The sequence below is a fragment of the Anabas testudineus genome, chromosome 9 (assembly GCF_900324465.2).
Source record: "Anabas testudineus chromosome 9, fAnaTes1.2, whole genome shotgun sequence".
Taxonomy (NCBI): Eukaryota; Metazoa; Chordata; class Actinopteri; order Anabantiformes; family Anabantidae; genus Anabas; species Anabas testudineus.
In genome coordinates, this window is record NC_046618.1 from 12715118 (window position 1) to 12725651 (window position 10534).

Here is a 10534-nt window from a genome sequence, read left to right on the forward strand (position 1 = left end):
TCTCCATCCATAACCCTGGGTGCACCTATTTCCGTTATTCACCCAGTATTAACTAGAACACTACAGAACTCCAGGCTGAAGAAAATTGAACTCAAGGAAGAAACTATAGTTGGTCGGGAACATGCTGAATTACAGCAGAGAGCAGTAGTTACCACTGCAACAAGGACGATGACAGAAGGGCTAGACTTGCAGCTCAACCACAGTCTACTTTCCAACTAAAACAGAGCCCCAGGCATCGTCCCAAAACCACGTTTCAAACTGATTGAGACAAAGCAGAGTTATGAAAAGTAAAGGATATATGAATTTCATCCCTGTGGATGAAGGTTACAATGAGAATGTGTGTTTGTGTCTGTGTGTAACACTCACCTGCACATAACCTCGTGTGTGAGCAGAACTCTGCACATTTCTGGATTCTTGTTTTGTCCTTCATAGGATATGGGCTTAGTGGAGAAAATGAAGAGCAATGCGACAGTTTTAGTTTCATGAAGAATCAATCAAACCCCTGATTATATACACTGCTCATAAAAATCAAGGGAACACTTAATCATCACAGTAAAAGAGCAAGACAGTTAAACTTTGGGGAAATCAAACTGCCCTTTTATAGGAAACGCAAGTGATTCTGAATCCGTTTCACCTTCTTTTTTGTAAATGAAAGTGACAACAGGTGCAATGAAGAGGTAAAAGCAGGACCACAGAAAATGGTTTTGCATGCGGTGGCCACAGACAAATGCTCTCTCCTTATCCTTCCTGACTGATACTTCTCAAATGTGGTGTTTCTGTTCACCACTGGCTGCTCAGGCAGTCTGGTTACTTCGAGAGGGCACATCCATACATGTAGTCACAAGACCGATTTCTGGGACTCCAAAGCACAGTTTTAAGAGCATGGAGGAGTTTCCAGGGGACCAGCCATTACTCCAGGAGAGCTGGACAGGGGAACAAGGGAAACAACCTAGCAGCAGGACTGGTATCTAGTCCTGTGTGCAAGGAGGATCATGAGGAGCATTGCACAGCTCTACCTCCAGCAGGCTACTGTTCACGTTTCTAACATCTCTGTCAGAAAAAGACTCCATAAGGGTGGCGGAAGGACCCAATATCATCTTTCCCAGCACTGTGCAGAGCAATTCAGAGAAATCTTCAGAGTGACCATCAGACCTTACGCTGGCGTAGTGGGCCCTGGGTTCCTCCTGGTGCAGGACAACACCCGATCTAATGTGTGTGTGTAGGCAGTTCCTGGGTGACAAAGGCATTGATGCCACTAACAGGCCCTCATGTTCCCCTGATTTAAATCCAACTGTACACCTGGGACATTGGACATGGGACATTATATATCAGTGCCTCTGACACCACCACAGTCTGTTCAGGATCTCACTGATCCCCTGATCCAGGTCTGTGAGGAGATCCCCAGGACTCCGTCTGTTGACTCATCAAAACCATGTCCAGAGGTTGTTAGGAGAGCAGCTATGTGTGCAGGGGCCATGCATACTTCTGAGTCACATTATGAGTTGTTGGGATAAAATTTATGCAACTTGGATGAGTCTGGTTTTTAAATTTTTTACTTAGATTTTCGCTCTGAACAAATTTTCCAAAGCAAATTAGGAAAACAGTCTATTTGAATAATTTATTTATCAATATTTCATGTTTAAGTGTTCCCTAAATATTTTGAACAGTATAGATGAAGGTTACCAACCTGTTTAGTGACAGAGTCTATAAGTCGTGCATAAAGATCTTGCTCTGTGCGAACCCCTGCAAAAAGAAAACAGAAATGTGTTAGTAATAATTTAAAAAAACTTCTAGAGGTATGAGCAGTTGAGAAGTATGGTTCACATTAAAGTGAAGCAAAGTTTCCAAAGAAACAGAATCTCTTGGCTCAGCTGTTTAATTAAATGGAAACTGGGAGTAGAGGAAAGATGAAGCAAAATAGACACTTTTAGAGAGCAGATAACCTCCCTATCACTGAACAATTGTAAATTAGGGCAGATTATTCTAATAAAACCTGCTACTGCACAACCCACTGAATAACCTGCTCTAACAAGTTGATAAAAAAAAAGGACACTGAGCACTGTGGCACACTAAGTAAAAAAGTACAGTGTGGATTCTCAAAATAAAATGGAAAGATTTATGATATATTTCTCCTCCAAACTCTGAACAGGCTCTCAGAAAAAAAAACATTGAACTCTGTCCAGACAACATGGAGGAAAAAGATTGGCATGCAGTTTATATTTTCTCTCTGATGGTTTCTAAGGGGATTGAGAGTTATTTGATGTTTGATGATTATTAGTCATGTGCAATGAGGTCAAAATTTACAACCAGATTCTCATGATTTGTCAAGCTGTTTTTCTTTGTGGTTATTTCTCGGTTAACTTTTGATTTATCCCCAAAATTAGTTGACGGACGGGAGATTAATCACGTACCAGCGGATTTGTTTGTTTCAGGGGTTTACCTGAAGAGCAAACACCCTTAAACAGTACTGGTTTCTATGTAAGATTTCCAGAAACACCTGAACCCCTGGATGATTCCAAACCTCGGATGTAAATCGCATTAGAGAGGGAAACAACATGTAATGAACTGCTTCTTGAGAGAAGAGCACAAGGATTTTTTATGGAGACTTTTGGAGAGTGTTGCTTTTAAAATGTATTCCTGTCATCAAAGTCTCAATTGAGATGCCTTTGATATTGCCTGGGGGAAGGGGATGAGAAGAGGGGATGTAGCGGAAATGCTTTTGGTGTGTTTGCATGTACATGTGTGTGTGTGTCTGTGTCTGTGCGTGGAGGGTGTATGAGGGGGTTGCTCTGGAAGATGTCTTTCATCTTCTCTCCCATGGGTGCCACTGCAATGGCAGAGTAGGGGCATCAGTGGCTCATGGGAACCAAATTTCCCTCTCTCTATCCACCATTGGGGGATGGAGAAGTTTGGAGGATGAGGCAGAGGAGGGGAGTTGGGGGGGGGGGGACATGTACCTCATTTCCCCATACTTGAGCCTAGAAGAAGCTGGACTGAATAAACTCGTGATTAGACAATGAACGGATGGTAATTTACGAGCTCAGAGAGAAGAGGCAAGGTAAGACGAGGGAGAATGTGGAGTAAGATTTCTTAAGTGTGTCATCTCCGTGCCCTGGTGTCACCGGTAACCTTTTACTACTCCTGTTCTATGCAGGGCTTAGTGTTGTTTAAATGATCAGATTAGACACAAGGGTAAAAGAATCAACCAGAGAACGCATGTCTGACTCTACTCACCGTTGCTGTAGAGAAGCTGGAGCTTGTAGTGAGTGCCGTTGTTGGTCTTTTCTCCTGTCTGCTCCTTGGAAAGAGTGGAAAGACAGACAAATGCATGCATGCAGTTAGGCACATTTGGTAAACAGATAAGTGCAGCTGAGCATCCCCGTGCAGTATTAAGCACAGTGAGTCTCTCCTAATCCTGCAGCTCACCCTTCCCTTGGAGCAGCATCAAGATCAGAAGGTTGTAGGCTCAAAGCCCATATGGGGTCCTGTGTTGTGCTCATAAGCTGAGTGCTTAACCTTCAGTTGGATGTTCTTTGTTGAGGTTGAACTCATATCATGTCTGATTTAAACTCCTAAAGCCTTGAAAACAGATACAGTGGTCCTCCTGGCAACAAGGTACAGGCATGGTTATATATGTGTGCAAAGTGTGTTCCAGTGGAAAGTATTGTATGTGAGACTGAGCAGCAGTCGACCTTGACAGAAAAACTTCTTTTCCGCTACCCCTCCTTCCCCTAGGCTCCCCACTAGCCTCTCACTTCTTCCTTCTCTCCCGGTTTGTGTCTCTTGTTCCCCCTCTTTCTTTCTCTTCCTCTACCTCTACTGGTCTTTCTAAGTGGTCTCAGAGGAATGCTCTCTGGTCCAATAACCCAGGAGGCTGGCATCACAGAGACAAGAGCGAGAGAGGAGGAGGTTGGGGGAGTAAAGAAGGTGGGAAAAGGAGACAGTTGTAAGGAGCAAAAGAAGAAGTGGGGGAATTAGGGTGCATAAAGTAAAGTTGGAGAGTAACAGAGCCCAAACTTAACATCAGAAATGAGGTGGAGATCCATCAGGAGTTTGATGGATTCCTGGCACCATAAGTTTTGTAAATATACACAGAGGAACATTTATTTCACCATGCCATCACTCTACCTCCACATAATTACAAAGCAAAAACAGATGCCAGGGTAACCATGCAGAAAATGAACTCCGCTGCCATCACATTACTCTGCACTGGCCTGTGTGGCACAAAGGGGAGCACGCTGACAGCTTTCACTTCTGGCATTAGCACTGCTGCCTGCCCTCCCTATACCCATGAAATTCATATTAAACCAATGTTTGAACTTCAGCTGACAGGCCAGTGTCCTCTTGCCTTTCTCACAGGGGAGAATTGTTACCAGTTTAGGAAATTCTTGCTGCACTCGCCACAAGGCAAATACATCAATCAGCACTGGGCATAAGGCCTCCAGGCAGTCTCCCCTCTCTAGTCACCTTCTAACTCTGTCTCCACACGGCACCCTTCCTTTTTTTGGTCGTGTCCAACCTGAGGAATCCAGCTCCCCCCACAGCAGAATTCAGAGTATGGAAGAGGGGGGGGGGCATGAAGGAAAAGAGACTTTGATGATTAGTTCACTGTATAACTTAACAGGAGCAAGCATAATTTGCATTTTAAAAAGTAGTGATGTCCTCCTAATGAGGCAAGCTGCTAATTAGTCATTAGATATTCCTTTTCAATCCCACATCAGCTCATTGAGGGTAAAGCTTGTGTAAACATGTAGCCGTCAGCTGTTCGATATGCTTGGCTTTACAGGGGATGGGGAAGATCCAGTTGAGCACCTGGTTACAGCTGAAATACAGTGTTTATTACTAAGGTTTTTCTGTGGCTGTTTCACAGTTTTTAGCAAACATTGCTCTAGATTTACATACGTTTCTCTTCACAGAGCTGTAAAGGCAGTGACTTTAGGACATCCTCAAATAATCATTCAGATAGAAAGGTGTTCACCTTTTCATGCTCAACGAAGTCCACAAAAGCAGTCCTCTCCACCTCCACAGGTTGGCCGTGTCTGTCATAAAGCGCCAGGACAAAGTGGAAGAAGTTGGACTTGCGGAGATTGGAGGGCGGCTGCTTCTCGAAATGAGCTCTGGACAGAGCTACTCCACTGAAGACACAACAGGAAGACACAGTCGATTTGTAAGATCAGTTGTTGGCTGAGACTTTCGCTTAAAGAAAACTAAATGAAACAAATGATAACTTAACTTTTCTCTGAAATGAATCATAAAAACTAAATTAATATTAATATCAAATATGTATTTTCCCTCTAAAAACAATAAACAATTGTTAAACACTGATTTTTACATGTCCCAATTGGTAAATTGGGACAATGATTATAAAATTTGCACAAAAAAAAACCAAACAAACTTATAATTTGTCCTAATAATTTTTCCTAATTATTTGAAGAATCATTTTACATGTCTGTTAGGTTCTAACATGATCTGGGAATGTGCAGAAAAATCAAGGCAAAATAGAAACAAGCAAAAACTTCTTAAAACAACAGAATCAGCACTGACTGATTGAGAGGCTAAATAAATTTAATAAATAAATAAAAAGGACCAAGTCCCTCTAAACTAATTCTCGGGGAATTAGATCATATCAAACTAAAAACATATCTGCAGGTCTGCACATCAACGAGCCTACATCGTTATTTGCTCATTTAGTTTGGGTTTAAAATGATCCATTCTCTTTTTAAATGACTCATTGATCATTATCGTCTCGTGACAACCGTAAACCTGTCTTCTGAAATAAAACCAAGAAAAAAATAATAATACACTAGAAAAATTAGGCTACTTTTATTGATAAAATGCTACAACTTACACTAAATTACATTTTTAATAAAATACTTCATTTCAAAAAATCAAACAACCTAAATAAAGCATGCATCACTTTCTAATTTCTAAATTACTTTATGCATTTTAAGAAATGCCTTAAAGTAAAGAAGCTGTTGACCTGTATTGTTGAAAGCACTTTCTCACTTTTACGATTCCTTATGTTGATTTGTAAACTTTGGACACAGTGCGCTCGAAACGTGCACAATGACATGCGTCTGCTGGTAAAATAAAGAAATTAAAATATAATATGAGGAGAATAACTGAGCATGTGGGGGAAAGTGGGATAAACGATAGTAAAGATTAATACCTGGAAGAGGCCGTTATACTGATGAGTGTGTGTGTGAGTGAATAAAAATGTTTGAGCTGCCAGATGAAAAACATCAGTTGCATAAGTTTTAAATATATATTTAGCGTTGTCAAATATAGGTTTTGCAGAAATCTCATATTTAATTTATTAAACTTAAAGGTTTTGCTCAGAAAAAATTATCTAATCAAAAGTTTCCTGTGTTTGAATTTAAAACTCTAACAGATCTGAGGATGGATTTCACGTTTAGATACACAGGCCTACTTTCTTTTTTTGCACACAACTTGGACTTCCCTTGTTTTGCTTGAAAACCGTGTTTATGTGAGGTGCTGTTCTTTCTTCATGTGAAGGACTCGTGTCATCTTTTGCAACAAGTAGTTTGCAGTTGTTTGCTGAGAGAACGCGGGTTCTTATGTTGAACAGTCACATATCATAAACTGTGATATGAATGAAAATAAACGAGGCCTGTGTCACGTCGCTAACAACCCTGAACTGAGCTGATGAAGAGACTTGGTGTGAGAAGGTAACGTCAGTAAATCAGTAAATCAGCTGGGTGTGTACTGTACCTTTGCGCCGCGACGTTCGCATCCACAACCCCAACATTACGCACCCACGACCGAACTGGATCCATCTCCTCTCCGAGGCTTCTTTCTTTTGATCCGTTCACTTCTCGTACCAGATGCTCCTGGATCCCGAACATTTAAGCCCTCTCCTGATTGCGTGGGGCACTTTTTGAACTGCAAAATAAAGCCGAATTTGAGAACTAAAGCACTTCGGCAAACAACAAAAGGTCCAACCCAAGGCGCTGCTCTCCTCCAGAGCGCCGCAAGGAAAACAGAGCTTTCACAGAGCTTTGAGGACTGAATAGCCGGTGCCGTGTGATGTTCTCACAGACTTTCTTTTAAGGCTCAAGCGATAATAATAAATATATTCCCCCACTGACTGCAAGCATTGTCCAAGCGCAAATCTCCAGTGTCAGTTCGAGCGCAAGTGATCACCTGCTGGCTGGGCTCAACTCCTCACACAGTTCAGAGCGAGTCCGTTTCAGAATAGTCTTAAATGTCTGGGTGCAGAAAGTCTGCCTTTGTCACGAGGGCAGATCGGATCAAAACAGTAGATCCGAGGGCCACGAAGCTTGCAGTGAACCACTGTCTTGTAGCATGAATGAGACCCTCTGCCGGGATAGAGCGTGGAGGAGGGGCCTTAGTGCCATATGGGGGACCGATTGTTGAAATGGATGCTCTCATTGGTGTAAAGTGCATCCCTTGTTTGGACTTCTGCCAGATTCAGCATCCAACCAGTGACTCTCTTCAGCAAACTTTTCACACACTAAGTTCAACCGAGCCAATAAAACAGTGAAAACAGTGTTTTACACATGTTAAAGCAGAGACTACTCTCACCAGTGACGTTTAAAAAACAGAAATATATTATTACGGGGTAGATTAAATGAAATATCCTCTCTGTGTGTGTCTATTGGAGCCAGTATTATCCATACTAAACAAACGAAATGAAAACTATTGAATGTTTTTTTTTAATCCACTTGTTCAAGTGTTATTTTAAATCTTGCTCTGTTCTGGATTACCACCGCCCTGAACAGTCTGGACAGAAACATCTGTTTGGTTGATTCATTCAAGTCACATTTGAACACAAGTGCGCTCTCACATTCAGCAGCTCGACCGTCTGCTCCTTTGAACGCAGTGATTTCGCTGAGGAGGCATCGCATCAGTGTCAACTGCAACAATGGCCGTCTGGTTGGTCCATCAATCTCCGCCAGCACAAGACGGGGCTGCGCTCTGATTGGCGTTTGGACCGCTGCCTGACAGTGGCCCAAAATTAGTTCTTAATCAATACAGCAGACTGTTTTATCAAAACCCAAAGCTGATCATGAAATGAGCTGCAAAAAAATCTGATTCGAGTTTTATTTGTCAAGTGATTCACTTTAGGATTTTTCGTGTGAAGTGGAATATAAAGGTAATAATTTTGGATAAAGTTAGACAAAGTTTATTTCGCTACTTGTTTGGATCATTTAATTGCTTAAAGTGTTAAAAACAGACGAGCATTTCATCTGTTGTTGTTGTCAACAATATCCTATAAATTGACGAACTCTTCGTTTTATATTAAGATGTTTCTTTAAATTGGTTAGAGTGAGTAACGTGTTTTGGGTTTCCAACCAAACAAAACACAATAAGGCACTTTTTTTTTTTTTTTTTTTTTTTTGTATTTTTGCAAACTAAAAAAATAATTTCCCGTTCGTCTGCTTTGAAAAGGAAAGTTTTTTTTCCAACCTTGGTTCTTTGCCCCTCACGGAGACTATTGTCTCAGTGTGGAGTTTATGCGCCCGGACAATGAATGTAAATCTCCCCCCTTGGATCCCGCCTCAACCCACCATCTGCCAACGCGGGACAAAGTCAGATGTTCTCCCAATTATGAGAACAGTCTTGGGGAATCCTGCTGCCGAGTCTCCGCCCTGTCGCCGTGTCCCTCACACACTTCTCCTCACATGATTGACAGCTCTACTTAACCATGAAAAATCTATATATGATGACACACTTTAATAAAATTCCTCCACTCCTTTCAGTACTTCCAGTAAACACTTTGAAATCCTTGTTTACAATCGTTAGTTCTTTTGTTGTTTTACTGTCTTGTTTAAGAAAAAGCGTCACATGGATTTTGCAGCTGGTGCAGACGGGAGATTGAAATTTCAGCGGCTTCTTAAAAAAAAAACTAAAATACCTGAGTTGAATATGTGCAGCAAAGCAAAAGCTCACAACGTTTTAACAAAAAAAAAAAAAAACAGAAACAACTAATTCAAAACTTAGGTTTGACCTTTCTGAACTAAGTGGACTAGTAAAGCGTTTAGTTCCAGCTGCTGGCACTTGGTCAGGCACAAGTTTGGCACAGGCGACTTATTGGATGCGCATGAATAGTCTGGGTCAACAAACTGGTTATGATCAGCTGAGAATCCATGGGATAGATTACAAATATTAACTAATATTAACTAAATATTAATATTTACTGTGAGCTAATATTTCAACAACAACAAAAAGAAAACACTGGTTGAGTTTCACAAGTCGTCTAATATCTAACAATCGTCTCCTCCCTGTGTCGCCCTCTGTCCACTGATGCCATGTCAGTCTTGTACAACTGTGTTGCTGACAGATGCTGTATTTATTTCTACATATAACAGAGAAACAGATCGTGTGGTCATTATGTCTGTTTGGTGTGTTGTTCTCTTCCCACTTGTGTCTCCACAGGTGCGACAGGCTCGGTCGTGATTATCACGACCCGCAGGACTGACCGTCTAATGTGTGGCTTTTCTAAATTGGTGAAGCGGAGAGCCGGGGCGAAAATGGGGGATTAGTCGAGCCACAAACGTCTTTCTAATCAATTTAACCCGCTGAGACGGTCAGCCCGTGTGTTTTAGAGAGGAGGCGAGTGGAAGGGAGGGAGGGGGGGGGGATCAGTGACTGCTAAACCAAACAATGGGGTATCGTGTGCCGCTCGTCCTCTCCTGCATTCCCCTGCTCCCATGGGACATCCAGAGCCACTCTCTGTGGATGGGACGGTGTCCACAGAGGTCAGGAGGGGCGTGGTGTGTGCCTGCGTGCGTGTGCGCTATGTGTGTGTGTGTGTGAGTGTGTGTGTGTGTATAAGGGGGTGTTGGAGACGCAGCAGCTGGTTCCCGTCCCTCCTCTCCTCTGTGTAGAAAACAACAGAGCTAATGCGACCCACCACGTCTCCTATCGATCTCTATATATTGCGCAGTTTTTTTTGTTCGGGTCCTACTTATTTAGGCAAAGATGCAGATGCCCTGGGGAGTGTCGGCATCCGCAATTAAAGCGAGTGGCGGCCTTTGGCTCAATTTTTAATATAACTCTCAATATATGAAATCTGTTAAACTTGACTGATTTTTTTTTATTGTGATTTGGTGTCCAATAACAATAATATAGCCAAAGAAAAAAAATCTAACATAACCAGTTTTAGAAGGGTACAGCAGCAGCTACTAAAATCTGTATAGTCGGAAAACCTGTATTCAAAAGTTATAAATGCCACAAAGAAATCCACCAGAGCTGCTGATTTATAATCAAACAACATTTATTAATTGCTCAGCATCATTCTAATTTAAGTGTCACAGTATAAAGACTTGTGTATGAGATTTACAGTGTTTCAGAGTTGTATAATTTATGACGTCAGTCTGCATCTGAGCAAACAGTTTTTTTTTTTGTTTGTTTATTTTAATACCTCACACCCAAGTAAAAGTTAGCGTGAGTTCAACATTTTCTTTCCCTGGGTTCATACCGACATCAGACTGTAAACAGTTTGTATTGTAAACACTTGATGACCGGTTTTCACTTCGACTTTGATTTG

General features: G+C 41.7%; 1 protein-coding gene across 4 annotated transcripts in view; it reads right to left on the bottom strand.

Annotated features, from left to right (window-relative positions):
* The window catches only part of ebf2 (EBF transcription factor 2), a 28327-nt gene extending 21024 nt beyond the window's left edge, over positions 1 to 7303 (bottom strand). For 2 of the 4 annotated variants that reach the window (XM_026343425.1, XM_026343423.1), the window contains exons 1-5: positions 6733 to 7303; positions 4979 to 5135; positions 3235 to 3292; positions 1688 to 1743; positions 367 to 440 (exon numbers count right to left, since the gene is read on the bottom strand). In XM_026343425.1, coding sequence (XP_026199210.1) covers positions 367 to 440; positions 1688 to 1743; positions 3235 to 3292; positions 4979 to 5135; positions 6733 to 6866 — 479 coding nt within the window. In that variant the 5' untranslated portion in view covers positions 6867 to 7303. Of the gene's footprint in view, positions 1 to 366; positions 441 to 1687; positions 1744 to 3234; positions 3299 to 4978; positions 5136 to 6732 lie in introns of all 4 variants that reach the window. The other 2 variants (XM_026343424.1, XM_026343422.1) reach the window with 1 other exon arrangement.
* Between the last annotated feature and the right edge of the window lie 3231 nt (positions 7304 to 10534).